Source organism: Poecilia mexicana, unplaced genomic scaffold (assembly GCF_051168715.1).
Source record: "Poecilia mexicana isolate PSO_F unplaced genomic scaffold, ASM5116871v1 scaffold_14, whole genome shotgun sequence".
NCBI lineage: Eukaryota > Metazoa > Chordata > Actinopteri > Cyprinodontiformes > Poeciliidae > Poecilia > Poecilia mexicana.
In genome coordinates this window covers 29,207,002-29,224,123 of record NW_028263383.1, presented here as the reverse complement: position 1 = coordinate 29,224,123, position 17,122 = coordinate 29,207,002, and the positions used below count along the sequence as shown (strand labels likewise).

Sequence of the window (17,122 nt, the reverse complement as noted above, 5' to 3'; positions counted from 1 at the left end):
AGCGGGGGCGGGGCTTCTGCTGTGTTAGTGTGCCGCTCATCGACCCGCTGCAGCGGCGCGCTGACCTGGATGTGCAGTGGAGTGTGAGGCCGTTTCAGGGTCACCACTAAGCGGGCCGGGCCGGATCGCTGCGGCTACCTGAGGGGCCAAGCGCTGGGCGTGGGGACCAAGAATGACACTCTGCAACTCCTCCAAGGGCCACAAAGTTATCAGTATTCTAGTGATAAGGAGGCCTGTAGCAATAATCAATAAATCAATTAATCACATAGTAAATTAAAACAAACTTTCCATTTTCATGATTTATAATTTTTCTTCTTCTACTAAAACCTGGGTGATAAAAGTTTTTATTCTGGTGGTCTGAATTTAGACGGTTTAATTTATTTTTGCTTGCTAAGTAAAACAAATCACAGAATATTGTGATGAAATAAAATCAGTCAGATCTCCGACAGATTAAAAATAATGTATTGTTTTCTGTATTTTTGTGTCTTCTTAGTGACAACAGTTTTATTTCTTGGGTGTGTCTATGTCTGCATTACCATTAAATTAAAATCAGAAACCTGGATCAATACTTTATTACATTTTCCATTTTAAGATTTTACTTGTATTTTGAATAAATAAAGTCACCAAATTTGATTCTAAATGCGGATCTGCATTAAACTTTTTGAACCAGCAAACCAACTTTAATCTGCTCTTGAACTGTGATCAGGGCCACCAAAAATCATACAGAGGGCCACCTAGGGCCCCGCGCCACAGTTTGGACACCCCTGCTTTAGGTAAATCTGACCTTAATTTTTCCACTGATGGAGCTTAAAACACCCAAACACAAAATTTAAGAAATTTATAAGAACCTGTCAAATTGAAGGAAAAAATATAATTTTTTTACATTTTTTTCAACAAAAAAAATCTTAAAAGTGTGGTATGCATTTATATTAATCTGGAATGAGTCAGAACTCTGTAGATCCAGATCTGGCTGCAGTTTCTCTGGGTTTTATCTAAAACATGTGAACATTCGGAGCGTTTTTTCCCATTCTTCATAAATCAGGTTTTTAAGTCGTGTTTGGAATTAGGCCTTTGACTAGGCCTAGGACTCTGCTTTAGGGAGTTGAACCTTGACTCCAGTCTGCTGCCAGGTTTCTTCCATCCACATCACATCAACTCTTAAACACTCCCCTGTCCCACAGAATGATGCTGCCATCACTGTTTTTGCAGATTTTTATTTTTATTTCTCGTTTCTTTTTCTTTGCGTTTTTCTGTCACATAAAATCTTTAAAATATTGAAACACTTTTCTCTGTCAGTGAAGCTTTGACATACGAAATTAGGACAATATTCGTCCAGATTTGTCTCTTTATGCTGCAGTTTTGTTGGGAGTTTTGAGTCTAGATATTTATTTTTCAGAGTCACAGCGTCTGATCCGAAATGGTAAAAAAAAAAAAAAAAAGATTTAAACCAGAATCAGTGAGCTGGAAAACAGACGCAGAGAGCCACTGATGAGTCTGTGATTCATAACTCAGCAGTAAATCAATGGCTGATATGAATTATTGATCAGTGAACACAACATGGCCGCCGAGGCCTGGAACGGCTCCTCACCGACACATCTAGCTGCCAATTTCTAGACCCAACATCTAACCGGGGTAGACGCATCATGGACAGAAACGCTGACTTTTAAAGTGTTTCTAATCTGTTTCATTCAATATTCAGTCATTATTACATTAGATTAGCATTAATGCTAACAGCAGACCTTCTGGTTTTAGTTCCAGTTTTTATTTTGTTCCTTTAATAGTTTTTATCTGATAAAATGAGATGAAAACAGGAGAAAGTTTCAACGTTTCATTAGAAGATTTAAGAGAGATGATGCTTCCCCAAATCCAGACCTCAGTAATGGAGCACAGAAAGAGAGCATGTGGACTGCCAGAGTCAGTGGTGATCAAAGTGCGGGTCAGGGGCCATTAGTGACCCTTGAAGTTATTTTTTGGCCCCTTATTACAAGTGAAGAATGGTAAAAGCAATTTTAAAAATGTGAAATATTTGCTCTTCTTTTAATAACGCAACAATCCAAAGCCATTTTATGTTCTGGGTTTTTAATTTTATACAGATTTTGTAAAGATCTTGTTTATTGTTGATCAGATAAAACATTTTTATGGATTTTGTGGCTCTTCTGCTGTTTAAATTTGACAGTTTTCATTGAACATTTCTGTTTTATGTAATAAAAACATTTTCTGCTAAGAAATAAATTAAGAATTAGTTTAGATTATTAATATGTTACATTACCAATACAATACTAAATGTTTCTGTTGAAACTGGCAAATCAGAACAGTTGGAGGGTGAGAAAAATCATTAAAATAAAGATGTAAAATTGCGTTTATTTCTATTTGTTTAATCTTTTATGAACTCTACATAAAATTAAAGACCCAGAACATAAAAATGACTTTGGACTTTCACATTATTAAAAGAAAAATAAACATTTTCAAAAACATCTCTGGGTCATCATTTGTTTTTTCTATTCTTGACTTTTATTCTGAGGCCCAACAAAATAATTTTAAGGGCCACTAATGGCCCACGGGCCTCCCTTTGATCACCCCTGACATAAAACATAAAAAGTCTGATTTTATTTGCTTTTTCTTTTTTGTGTTTCTTGAATTTCTGAGTCGTGTTAAAGTTTATATTGGGTGTTTCTGAAGTGGTTCTTCTCTGGAGTTAATATTTGTTGTTTTCTTGGAGCCGCAGTTTAAATATTCTGAGATGAAAACGGTTGTTTGCTGCTAGAGGGTTTATCTGGCCACCGTCTGCGTTAGCCGCGTGTCGAACAGAAGAGGAAATGTTTGTTTGTCTCAGAGACATCTTGTGCTCTTCCTCTTCTCTTTCTGCTCAGACTGGCAGCGGCGGCTCATTATCTCCTTCCTGTTGTCATTCCGCACAGCGAGGAGAAGAAGAAGAAGAAAGGAGGCCATTAGCGCCGCGGCGCGCCGCTCTGTAATGAGAGCTGCTGTTGACTTTATGCTAATCAAAGTTTCTGTTTAACTCAAAGCGTGGCCAAAGGAAACGGTTTGTTTCTGTTTACGTCAGCACAGAAGAAATGTTTGATCAGAACGAGTCCCAACCATCAGCCTCCACCGCCGTGCTCCAGCTAACCGCTCTGTTAGCTTTTATTCTAGCATGTAGCCTCTATGCTAACAGCATCGTTCATTCCTCTGGTATAAAAAATAAGGGTTTTAAAAGTCACTTTCTCTGGATTTTCACACAAAATCATCAAATTCCTGATTTATTTATTTTATTTTATTTTATTTTTTGTGAATCTTTCTGCAAAAAAGGCAAAAACATCAAATTTAAGTGATGCTAACTTTAACCTGCAGGGGGCAGTGTTTGTTTTTTCTACTGTTCTGCTGCCTCAGCCTTACTTGATTTTGAGTTACAGCTTGTGACTCCAACCTGAGTCACTTTTGTTTTTTCCTCATTTTTTCTTCTGTATGAAGAAATTTAATGAGAAAAAAAAATCTTACCAAATATTTCTAAATTATCGACACAAAATCTGAGATTTTAATCACAAAAAAATCACAAAAACAATTCGTGGAAATCCTGCAGGGACTGAAAAGTTTTTCATAAGAGCTGCTGAACAGAATATTGATGAAAATGTTGCAGATTATTTTCTTTATAAACAGCCTGTGGCAATAATAAATTTGAATCACGAAATCCATTTCATTTTTTGTTTTTACTTGTTAAATAAACAAATTAATCACAGAATTTTTAATCAACTAAAAGCAGTCAGATCTCTGCAACTCTTTCTTGCAGGTTTGACAGATAAAAAAAGCAAAAGTTTTCTCTTTTTTTGTATTTTTTGTGTATTTTTAGCAATAGGAACAGAGACACAACAGTTCTCTTGTTTTATATGTGGGCGTTTCTGCATTTTAGTAAAAACCGCTGGAGATTTTTACTAAAAAGCAGAACTATGGATAAATATTATTGTTTGTGGTGACAACTGCTGGCATAATTTATGAGTTTGTTATCATGACAGGCCCACTAACAATGAACTGTTTCAGCAGGATACATTAGCTTGTTTTCAGTTAATAATGTTTTATATTTATAAAAACGTTCTCAGATTATTTCACTTATAATGAAACATTTTTCTCATGTTATAAGTGAAATAATATGCTTACGGAATTACAACTTTTTCATAAATATAAAGACATTACTGACTTAAACTCATTTCTTTCTGAAAAGTTGCTATTAAGCTTGTTTTCTTTCGAGTGAACAGATATTTGTAGTAAAATCTGGGTAAAAATATCTGGTATGATTTTGTGTTTTTACAGTGCTTGAGCCTCAGCGAAAGATTAAATCCAGCAGCTTCGGTTTGTTGTCACAAATTCTGCTCATTTTACGTTGGATTTCATTTTAAAGCTAATTTTTCTGACTCTCTGTTCCAGCCCTGCTCCCAGGCTGGTGACCTTTGACCTCTGCACGCTGCTGACTGCCTCCTATTGTGTGTTTGTCCGCAGTTTGCTCGCAGTATTCCCGCGGTGTCTTCGCCATCTTCGGCCTGTACGACAAGCGGTCGGTGCACACGCTGACGTCGTTCTGCAGCGCGCTGCACATCTCCCTCATAACGCCCAGCTTCCCCACCGAGGGCGAGAGCCAGTTCGCCCTGCAGCTGCGGCCATCCATCCGCCGCGCGCTGCTCTCCCTGCTCGACCACTACGACTGGAAGAAGTTCGTCTTCCTGTACGACACGGACCGAGGTGAGATGGCCGCTTCTGGAAACACGTTCCTGTTTTCCAACGGGAAGCAAACGCAGCATGAGTCAGTTGGTCTGTTCCAGCGATTAGTCTGGTCCCAAACATCAGACTAATCGATGCTTTTATGCTTTAAATGAATGAGAATGAATCTTTCACTCTGCTTTTAGTAAAGCATCAATAAGGAGCTTATTATGTCGTATAGGATGGGTGTCTATATTAAATATGTATAAATAATTAACGTGAGGTTTAAACATGATTCAATGTGGGAATAACTGAAGAGTTTGAACTGGTGGAAATCATAATTTGTTATATTTTCCAACTGCTTCTTTTTGAACAAATCATGTAAAACTGCATGTCAATCCATATGATTATTCACTTTTTTCTTTCTGCTTTTAGTTTGTGTCTGAAATTAAATAAATAAATAAACGTGCAGCTCTAAATGCACTGCTTACCATTTGCACAATAATTATAATAACTGTATAGCTCATTTTTTGGGGGTTTTTCTAATCAAAATCACAGATTTTGTTGTTGCCTTTTTAAAATATTTGAAAGAAATTTTGCTGTATTTTTCCTCGTTAAACCACTGATAAAATTTACATGTAGAAGAAAAATATTAAGAAAAATTAAAATGGACTGGAAACATGAATGGGCTCTTTGCACCTAAGGCGTTGACGTCACATCTCCAGGAGCTAATGCGGCTCACTTTTTTCCGCTTTGAGTTACCATGACTGGTAGAAAAGACTAAGTCGTATTTCAGATGCAAAAAAACAATACTATTAACATTGTTGTCTTCCTAATATAATGGGCTTTTAAGTTTTCGTTAATTTCCAAGCGATCCTGAATTAAGAAGATGGCTTGTAAATATCTGTCGCTACCAGTTAAAGTTAACGCCGCACAGCAAAGTTTGCAGCCTTCACTTCACTCCGGATCAGCCTAAAACTACCGGGGATACGGATGATAAATAAAGGAGCCTCCCTGAGTTATTTCCATGGAATCACTTCTGTATTCAGCCTGAAAGAGCGAGTTTATGGGAACGAGAGAGCAGACCAGAGCCAGACAGCCGAGCAACTGATCCGCCTGTACATCCTGCTGTAAACACCGTCCTATCTGAGCTCTTCACAAGAAACATGCAAAGGTAATAAAACGAAATAACACGGAGACATGAAGCAAGACGGTCATATTTTTCTAAAAGCAGCAACTTTGAACCTGAACAGCTGAACCAGATCTCTGACACCAGAGCTGCGCTACTGTCAAGCTATGAGGCTTGTTGAGCTCCGTCAGGCTTCGGAAGTAAAAAGTCCGAACCGTAACCGAACCCCGTTAGTCTGTGACACTAACGACAATAAACACACATAATATACTTGAAAATAAGATAAATACATTGTCCGTTTGAATGTTTAGATACTTAAATAGCACATTTTACAAGAACAATGTCCGAGAATATTGCCTACTAGCATAAGCTAACGTTAATGTTAGCCACAAAGTTTAAATAAAACTCACCTTCGTGTCAGTGAATGTATAACGAGGCGAACATCTTAAAACCTTTCTCCAGCTGACTTGTTGGGGCTTCGGATCGATGTACAAACCTTGGCCAAGCACTGCAAGCACCTAATGTAAATGATATTTGTATTGGATCGGAAACAATCGAGCCGCTTTACCCCGAACGCGGAAGCTGAGGTGCAAAGAGCCCATTGTAATTTGACTGAGGTGCAGTAAAGGAGAAGGAGCTGGAAATGCCGCCACCTGCAGGTGGGAGTTAAAATCGCGTAAACCCAATTTCTTTTTTGACAATTTCTGCTGAAATCTTGCAATAATCTTCCGTTAGTGTGAAAAAATATGGGGATCTGTTGATTTTGCGTAAATTTCCACAATCGTGGAATCATAAATTAATAATTCTAATAATTAAAATGATTAATAATAATAATAACAGCTTTCAGTGATTATGTTTCTGTTTTCATTTCAGATCATCAAACTCATTTGAAGAGCAGAGTAAAAACAAAAAGGCATTTTTTAATAAGATTATTAAAAAGTAATTGCTCCCTGAATCAACGCGTTTAGGTTTGGTTGGCGTGTGATCTGCTACTCAACCATTTTGAGATGGCTGAACAGCTTCTGCAAGGCCTTTGACTAGGCCACTCCAAAACCTTCTTTCTGGTTTTTGCCTCTCAGAGTTGAACTTTAATGTTTTTAAATGCAGATAAATCTTGGTGTCAGGATGTTTTATCTGTTCTTTTCTGGTTTTATGGTTTAATATCGAAGTGAAACCTCCGGAAAGCGTTTCTCGGTTCACACTTCTCTCCCTGCTGCCGGTTTGTTCGGATTCAGCGCACCGTGTCACATTTCCATTACAGCCAGAGCGGCGGCGGCGCCTGGCGGGCTGCTGCCTCCATCTCTGAGCTGATTGGCTGACGGGGCTGCGGCACCGACCCAATCTGCTCAGAAAACCCATTCCTGCCTCTGCGTCTCTTATCTGGGGGTCACGCATGCTTGACTGGGTAAAAAGCTTCTCTCTTCTCTCCGCTCAACAAAAGCCGCAGGAATCTGATCAAGTGTTCTGCAGAAATCCAACATGGCTTCCTGTTGGAGGTGGCGCCGCCTGGCAGAACGACGCAGCGGGACTTTAACGCAGATTCATCAGAAACTTTATAGTAATGACGCAAAGGCAAGAGAAGCAAAACGCAGCCAGAGCTGATCTAGATAATCCAGAAACAGAAACGGTTTGCTGTGCTGAGAGCCACAGAGCAGCCCCACATGATCAGATATTTTATCATAATATACAGGAAACAGGAAGTCTGAGAAGAAATGTTTACTGAAGATGGACGATGGAGGATTATAGAGGCACACTGAGAAGAAATATGAAACTATCAGACCAGAATCAAAATATGAGAATAAAGTGATGATGTTTAGAAAAAGGTATATAATTATCAAAATAAAGTTGATTATGAGATAAGTCACAATGATTGGATTTTGCATTACTTCAACTTTACTTTTGTAGTTTTATTATTTTTATTTTCTTCTGTTATAAATCAGAATGTTCTATTAATCCAGTAAAATCAGATTTTGATTTCATACTATGAACTGAATCATGGGAAGGCTGCTGGCAAAGATTACAGATCAAGGAAAGTTTGGTGGAAGGAAAAACTGTGGTCGCAATAATGCGAATTTCATTGAGAGTGTTGTGAAGTGTATGACCTAGGAGGAAAAGCTGTCCAGACATATATCTTAAACTTTACTTTGAGGAACTAAAGCCGGTGCTTCTGAGATGACTGAACGTTCTCAGCTGGTTCTGGTTTTCTCTGAGAAAAGAAACCAAACAACCAGAAAGACCCAGAAATGAATAAGCTAACAGATGAAATGCCTGAAATCCCAGCAGCAGCAGCAGCTCTGTTTGTGGCGTGGTGACGAGGCTTCATGTCCCATTGCGTGGCGCTCAGCCTGTCCGGCGTAAAGAGGCCGGACAGGAAGTGAAGCGCAGCCTGGACCGGGCCGGCTGATTACCAGCTGATGAATGTGTGGCTGGAGGCTGCAGGAGGAACAGCAGCCGGCTGCAATCAGCATCAACCCGGCTCTGTCTGGGTGTTGGCCCACTGAAGCTAACGCCAGCTCGAGCCGAGCAACTGCAACATGTGGGGAGAGAGAGAACATGTTGTCCTCCTGCTTCTGGTTTCTGGACAGCGTGGAGCCTTCATCACTGTATTGCAAGCTCATTTACCATATAACACCAGGGCGGAGAAGTCAGGAATATTTGCTTTAAAGGGCCAGTATCATGTGTTTTCTAGGCAAAGAGCGCCACCATATAGCATAACCAAGCCACCATGTCAACTTTCCACATTATAAAAATACTGTATATCAAATATGACTTAAAAGAAATTTTACTTTCTAATTTAACGTTCTGAAATTGGGCTCTTTGAAAACTTCTGCTCTTACTGAAGCTCCGCCCTTTTTTACGTTTTTACCAGCGTTGCTCTGAGCAGCAGCTCCTATAATGAGCTCAGCAGTTCCACCAGGCGTTTGCTAATTGCTGCTGGCTAGTCTGAAGGAGCTGAGTGGGGGAGGAGCTATGCCTCGAAGGCAGAGCCAGGTCCAGCCAGCTGAATGGTTGCCTTAAAGGATTTCATAAACATGCATGGAAGAGTCAAAGCAACACTCCAGGAAGTGACATGATGGAAAGATTTAAAAAAAAAACAGCACCACATCGTGATTTTCCTCCCACCAAACTTCACTATTTTAAACTTTGTGGGTCTTGTTCGGTGAGAGCAGATAGAGGCCAGGGTTCTTGAGTTTATTCCTGATTTTCTTCATCAAAAATCTATAATTTGATGTTTTCCTGAGGCTCTCAGTTTAATATTTTGACTCCTCTAACAGAAGTATTGATTTTATTAAACTCTGTGAAGGTTTATAGATTGATGTTTGGTTTTTCTCATCTTGAGTTGCTTCTTGTTTGATAATCCAGAAACTTTTCTGTGTTACTGATATTTGCTGCTCTCTAAATGCTGACAGGTTTCTGGTGCTTTCTTGGCTTCCTGCCTTCAGTTGCTGATTAATTTAACACTTTGACACGTCGTGTAATTTATGGATCTATTTGTTTTTCTTAGTTAATGTAAATTTAATGGTACCAGATCCTGGGTGAATTTCATGTCAAAGGTCTAATTATAATATATTTATTGAGCTGAATGTTTGAGTTTTTGGTTTGTCAGACGGTTAAATCTGGTTTTCTGACTGTCTGTTGTCATATTGTTGTTCAGTGATTACATGCAGACTCATTTGTTACAAACATCTTTAATTTTTACAGCTTTTACTGTTTCTTGGCTCAAACTGACATTCATATCCATTCCTCTCATTATTCAACATATTTTCCTGTTCAGTCTCATCTTTGTCTCATTTTTCTTTTCATTCCTGGTTTTTAGTCCTGTAATGTTTTTGTTTTCTTTCACTTTTTTATTTCTCTTTTATTTAATCTTTTTATATTTCTGCTACTTGTTTCAGTTTTTGTTCCATTTCCTTTTCTCATCCTCTTCATTTTCTTCTTAATGTCTCCACCTCACATTATTAGTTTTTTTTTCATTCTACCTGTTTTCTTTTTTCCTTCATTTTCCCCCTTTTATCCATTTCTTTCCTTTTTATTTTTGATAATCTTTCATCTTTTCTCCCTTGTTCTCTGGCTTCCTTCCATTCGCTGCTGACTTTCCTAAAGATGTAATAAATAAAGAGGGAAATCAATCAGAAATTTAAAACTGAGACTCTAATATAGATCTATTTCACTGAATGTGATATAATTTGGCCATTTATCTTGCTAGTTTTGATAATTCTGGTTTACAGGTAATAAAAACCTAATAAATATTCTGAACTTCAGACCAAATATTCCTGATGTTTCCTGGTTTAGATCAGAAACTGTGAATTTAAACCAGGATTGATGGAAAATTATGTTGATGTTGGTTATCATGCTAATGTTAGCATCAGTAAGCTAACATTCTGAAACATACATTTTACTGTATTTCAGTTTTAGGTAACCTTAGCATGCTAACGCTAACTTTAGCATGCTCGTGCTAAAACTAGCATGCTAACCAGGTTCATTAGTTCTTATTTTGATCATTTATATTTCATATTTAGTCTGTTGTATAATTATTTTCATTGACATTGATGGATTTTGAATGTGCAGAAGAGAGGAAGCAGCAATGTTTCTATCTTTAGCTTATTGCCTTTTAGCTTTAGCTTGTTGCTATCTGGTCATTAAATATTAACCAACTTCATTTATTTTTTTTCTTTTCTGCTAGAATTAATCAAAGGTAAAATAAAAAAAACAAAATTGTCTGGAAACCTGCTGTTGTTTTAAATAAATCAGATACGTATACGTTTTACTTATATACAGTTTAATTTAATTTATTTGGTAGAGAGAATGCACATAAGTTGGCATTTCTGAAATTACATAATAACTATCCAAAATGCTGTTTTCCATATGTTATATCTGGACAATACTTAATTTGTCTTGCTAGAAACAAACAAAATGACTTTACACAAATTTTGTCAATAAATACCAAATAATGAAATAAAGCTGCAGTCCTTTATCCAATAAGTTTTTCTCTCCACCACTACATAAAATAACCAACAAACACAGATTATTTTCCCATTTATCATGTCTTTAAGAATTTATAAAATTTTACAGCTGCTAAAAATACTAAATTATTATGCATGAAAATGTCCCAAAAACAATCCCTCAGTGAGACTTAAAACAATTTTTTTCTTGTTTTCAGCACAAAACCTCATTAATCTTCCCTTTCAACTGGAAACACTTTGCTCCCATCTGGGGGCTCGGCTGTAAAAAAGCCAAAATGCCATGAACCGCTTCCTCTCTGCAGGGACGTGTGTGTGTGTGTGCGTGTGTGCGCGTGTGTGTGTGTGTGTGTGTGTGTGTGTGTGTCTTGGCACCAGTAGCCCTCTAATGGGCAGTGAAGGGCCGAGGAGGGATGGAGGTGTGCAGGCAGCCAGGTTGCCAGAGCGCAGGTTAAGCCACTAATTGGGAGCAAAGGGAGCCGGATTGCCAGATTGTGATGGCCACCAGGAGGGGCCGTTTAAGGGGGACATCTGTTCCTGCTGGAGCACGGCCGCCCTTGTGGCCGCCGTCATGGCCGCCCTGCGCCCAGATCTGCCTTCGGTCTGGAAACACTTCAGAGTTTGTTTTGGCTCCTTGAGGACGTCGAGATTCAACTCTGCAGTTCTAAACTTCGTTTCAGGTTCTGCTCAGAGCTGTTTGCTTCAGATCAGAGAGTGGATCCAGAGACGAGTCTGTAAAATAATACGGAGTCCAAACTTGAGATTAACAGAGATTTATCCTGACTGTTGTTCAGCAGCATTAAAAAGCACCAACAGACTCTGGAATGTTTAAAATAAACTTTAACACACATTTAATGGAGTAGAAAATTCATCCAGATTATTAAGAATATTAAATTATGTCAACAGAACCGACTTCAATAGTCTGGGAAAATATTAGCTTTTAGAAAATCCCAGAAGTAGAAAATCATTGTAAAACTAAATTTATTACAAGAAAATATTCAGTTTTAAATCTTAAAACTGTTTCTCTAGTAACTTCTAAATAAGAGAATCAATATAAACGGCTACTTACAGAATAAAGATAGCAACTTTATTTAAAATGAAACTTTAAAAAGCAGAAAAGCAAAACAAGTGGGAAAATCGTATTTGGGAAAGCTAAATACGCTAAACGTTTTCACAGTTAGCTGAAGTGCCAAAGTAAGAATTAGCTCTGCTATTGGCGCATCAGCCGATTAGCAGAAGACACAGTTACCGTTTTTGTTTTTTCTTTTTGTGAAAAACTGTCAAACTCTGACAGCATTTGGTAAAATATTACAGTAACATCCTGCAAAAAACTGAAGTCTTTACTGTGATAAACTAAACTAAAACCAGATCGATCAGTGGAATATTGATCGATAATCAGAGGGCGTTGTGAAGCGTATCGGAGCCTGACTGTCTTCGTCCTCTGCGTGTGTTTGTGTGTGTGTGTGTGTGTGTGTGTGTCTCAGGGTACGCCATCCTGCAGGCCATCATGGAGAAAGCCGGACTGGATGACTGGCAGGTCAGCGCCATCTGTGTGGAAAACTTCAATGACGCCAACTACCGCCGCCTGCTGGAGGACCTGGAGCGCCGCGAGGAGAAGAAGTTCGTCATCGACCTGGAGGCCGAGAGGCTGCAGAACATGCTGGAGCAGGTGATCGATCAATCAATAAATCATAAAGCATGTTTCAGCAACACGGCAGTTTGTGAAAACAAAGCATCATAAACGCATCATACAGTCAACAGCTGGGAAAACTAATAACAGATTTGACGTGTTGTTGAGTTCTATCGTTAAAGTAATTGATACAGATCAAATATCATGATCAATGTTTCAATTATTATTGTTCAAAGGAATCTAAACATGTGGAGGTTTTAGCCTGGATTTAAAGCTGCAGGATGGAACTTTCATTAAAAATATTTTTGTGAAACTGTCCCCATGTTGTGACAGTTTGTAATAAGAGATAATCTGTGAAAAAGTCGACCTCTGCCTTCTCTGAGCTGTGAAGACTCTGCTGCAGCAATTAATGCGACTAAAGATAAACGCATGCATGAGTTTCTCACTCGTTCTAACCCTGAGATGCTCTTCAGGTGGTGGAAGGCCGACTTTGTAACCGTGTCTATGTGACTCTGAAGGTTCAGAGTTCAGCTGGTTTTTACCTTCTGGCTGCAGCTCTCAGGTTGCAGCGTTGCCTTCAGCTCTGCAGGGATTTAATGCGTCGTCATGCCAACATCTTCAAAGAGTGTTTCCCTCCCAGTCAGGCGGTACTGGGAGGACGCTGTACCTGCTAATTAGACCAGTTTGAACCTGGGAGACGTCTGTTTTCATCTCCAGTGATGGTCGCTGGCAGCAGCTCACTCAGAATCCGCTCCTCCCTCCACTTCCTCCTGCTCCCCTTCATCAGCAGTCTCGGCTGACTGCTTCTGCTGCCGACTCTCAGCCTAATCTGAAGTTTATTTATTTTCATTTTTACCAATTATGTTAAAACTAGAGCTGTAACGTTTTGCTGTTTATTTGTGTTGCTGAACTCTCTCACTTCCACCTGTGAGTTGTTGATTAATGCTAAATGCTATTAGCATAAAAAACTTTTCATCCAAGGGATTTTATTTATTGATAAAAACGTCCCGGTTTTGTAGAAACATAAAAGCTATGAATGGCTGTTCAAAATGAGGCTTCGTTTTTTTTTATTGACTGAAGATGAAAACATGAATTAAAAACTGGAATAAACATTAAAATTTTTTTGGTTTTTTTCCATTCTGCTGCTTTTTATTTTTATTACCTTGAATAAAATTTCAGATTTTTTTTTGTCATTCATATTTTCTTTAGCTTTGAACTGAACCAGCTCTGTTTAAAACCCTGGAAGGATTTTATTAAAGACTTTTTTTGTTTTCAGTTCAGGTCTGTGAAATGTTTCATGCAGTGAAAGAAATATTTCATTGGTCGGAGGAAAATAATCTGCTGCGTTAATAATTCCTGTAGCTTTCTTCTAAAGCACATCTCATCGGGTTTTATGTTTGATTTATTAGAGATTTTATGTTGCCCAAAAGCAACTTTTCAATAAAATGCTGCTTCCTAGATGTAAATAATGAGTTAAATTATCTTTTAGCAGCAGGAACATTATTCACATTATGTCCCCATAACCAATATTACCGCATGTTTTCCTGCTTCAGTTTTCATCAGCTTTAAAACGCAGCCTGGATGCAGATGAGGGAGGTGAAAGGTTGACGGTTCAGTTTCCGAGGCAGAGCTCCTAATCCGGTTAATGACGAAGCTGCTGAGTCACTGCGGGATGCGGGTCAGCTTCCGGCGCCCCGTTAGCATGGAGTCAGAGGTTCAGAGAGCAGTCAACAGGAAACGCATCACCACTGCGGTCCAGCTGAAGATCAGGACTGGAAACCAGACAGATAAAGTCTGTTTAATCAGACAGAAACCTTCCTTTGAGCTCCATCTGACACCAGTTCACTTTAATCCGCTTTTACCCAACTCCAGTCCGCTTTTACCCAACTCCAGTCTGCTTTTACCCAACTCCAGTCCGCTTTGACCCAACTCCGGTCCGCTCTAACCCAACTCCGGTCCGCTCTAACCCAACTCCAGTCCTTTTTAACCAACTCCAGTCCGTTTGTCTATAAAGTCCGGTTCGTTTTTTTGGAGTGTGAATACTAATCGAGTTCTGGTCCTCCAAACCTCGATCTGGGTGCGGTTGAAGTGAACTCTGGTTCGGTTTGAACACCAATTGGAACGGAGATCGCTCCAAAAGCAGGAAATGGACTACAGGTTAGGGCATTCTGGGTAAATACAACCAAAACAAGCGTGTTAGCCTAGCGCTAGCGAGAGAAATGGCTCGTAGCCTTTAGCCAAAGACAAAAGAGAAATCTCAGTCGACCTCTGTGGGGCGCCGTTTGTAAAGGAGCAAAGTCAAACATTAACAGCAATAATCTGGGTTATTTAGCCTTCTATAAGAGAAAAAAATCTCGTGTAATCCTTTTTATTTTCGTTTCTTTTTCTCTTTTCTTGTTCAGCATTTCAGTTTAAAACAAAGGAAGAACCTTTTAAAAGGCAATCCAGAGGTTTACCAATAGATCCACAGTGATGCCTGATGATGAGATCCACAGATCTCAGCCATTAAACGTGTTTTCCTCCCAGATTGTGATGTTCTGTAATCCTGTCAGATTAACTCGGCTTTGTCTTCCTCAGATTGTGAGTGTTGGGAAACATGTGAAGGGTTACCACTACATCATGGCCAACCTGGTGAGTCGGTCGCCTCCATCTTGGTTTTCCTCTCCAGGTAGTGTGACGGCGTGGAGTCGTCCGTAAACGCCACTGCTCTCGTCCTCTGCAGGGATTTAAGGATATCAACCTGGAGCGCTTCATGCATGGGGGCGCCAACGTCACCGGCTTTCAGCTGGTCAACTTCAGCAACCCCATGGTCATCAAGCTGATGCAGCGCTGGAACAAGCTGGACCAGAGGGAGTACCCGGGCTCCGACGCCCCACCCAAGGTACCAGAACCAGAAACCAGGACCAGAACCACAACTAGAACTAGAATTAAAACCAGAACCAGGACTAGAACCAGAACCAATGACAGACCCTAAAACAGCTCAGAATAGGGAGAACTGAGTTTAAATCTCATTATTTAAGAATGATTTATTGCAGAGAATGTAATGAACTTGCTTTGACTAGGCCATAGACTTATCCTGACCTGCTCTAGGAAGCATTATAGGTCAGGTTTAAAGCTGAAATGTTTTAATTTCACTTTGAAGCTGAACTCTGATGTTTGTAAAATGGGGATGACTCAGCCGGTCGGAGATCTGAGGAGCGAACCCAGAGAGGAAGAGCCGTCTGCGTGTCATCCTCCGCTGCTGCATGCAGCGATGTGACAGTCTGACCCACTTCCTGTTCAGCCGCGCACGATTCAGGCACTGGGGCATCACGCCACGGCGGCCAGCAAACCTCCGCCCTGCAGCTCATCTCTGTGTCCAGCACAGATCTCTGCTTTAGACGCAGGAGCAGCAGAGAGGAGCCGAGTGCGTGCGTGCGTGTGTGTGTGTGTGTGGGTGTGATGTATTGGGCTGGGTGAAATTAAAAGTTTACACCAGTGTGATATCATCCACAGCGATGTGTGTGTGTGTGTGTGTGTGCGTGTGTGTGTTGATGAATTGCTCTCTCTCCTGGAAATCCACTCAGCCTAAATGAGTGGACTCCCCACTGAGACTCTGCGGTTAGACTGACACTAAGCTAATAAACGAACGCCACGGCGACCACTGCCTCCGCCATCTTTACTCACTCAGATACATAAAAACAGCAACACTTCGGTCAAGCTCTTCTTATCGGCAGATAGAGACCTGATGAGATTAAATTTATTATTATTAAAATCCTAGAAATTTTAGAAGCATTTATGTCTCTGGATCTGAAGTAGGATTCCCACTCAGGCTGGAGTTTTCCTTCCGTCTAGCCATCAGTTATAAAACCATTGGGCCCCAGAGCCCCTTTGGCCTCCTATAGGAGGTCAAAGGGGACAAAAAACATGCATGTATTCATTCATTACCTTTTGTCCTTTTGTCTTTTGTATTTCTCGCTTACCGCAAGTCCTGAAGGCACGTTTTTTCTCATCCAATACTTTTTTTTTTCACTTAATTGAATGGAATATTTTTCCCCACTTACTGTGTAGGCCCAAAGACAAACAATAAATAAATAACTTAATAATAATAATAATTAATAATTGTACTCTGTTGTTTTTTTTGTTTTTGCTGATAAATGAGAAAAATTTATTTTTATTGCCCTTAAATATTTGGTAGAAAAACACAAATTGCTCAAATTTTGCACATTATTACTTTTTTATGCTCAGCTTCAGAAAAAAAATGTTCCACAAGAAAAAAAAGGGAAGCTTAAAATATTTTAATATAATTCTTTTTTACTTGCACATGATTACATTTTTAAGACTTTTTGAGTCTTCAAAAGAAAAATAAAACATTTCAGACTAACGTATACGGCTCAACGTGCTGCTTGTTGAGATGATTACCTGCTTCGTGTTGTCAGACAGGTTCCTCATCATGGCTGAGTTCATGATTTACGTTTCACTGGTTTTCCTTCATCATCGTTTTAAAACAGTTTTTTATTTTTACTCTGATTTTAAAATCATCTCTTCTCTAAGCATCTCTGTGGTGCGCTCCAAACAAACCGAAGCATTGCGCAGGTGTCTGGTTCACAGGGAGGTTTGTGTTGCTGAAGGTGTGATGGAAGCAGGTGCCAGGCTGTGATTGGTCGGGCAGCAGCATGGGCGGGGCTTAGCGCGCTTTGGAAGCTATAATGTTGCAGTGAGCAGCAGGCTAAT

The 17,122-nt window shown here is 39.5% G+C and overlaps 1 protein-coding gene across 2 annotated transcripts in view; it reads left to right on the top strand.

Annotated features, from left to right (window-relative positions):
* Positions 1-17,122, top strand: part of LOC106909055 (glutamate receptor 4) — a 95,202-nt gene that overhangs the window by 34,287 nt on the left and 43,793 nt on the right. For both annotated transcript variants that reach the window (XM_088012465.1, XM_088012464.1), the window contains exons 3-6: positions 4,492-4,731; positions 12,264-12,448; positions 14,987-15,040; positions 15,132-15,290. In XM_088012465.1, the coding sequence (XP_087868591.1) occupies positions 4,492-4,731; positions 12,264-12,448; positions 14,987-15,040; positions 15,132-15,290 (638 nt within the window). The remainder of the gene's footprint in view (positions 1-4,491; positions 4,732-12,263; positions 12,449-14,986; positions 15,041-15,131; positions 15,291-17,122) is intronic.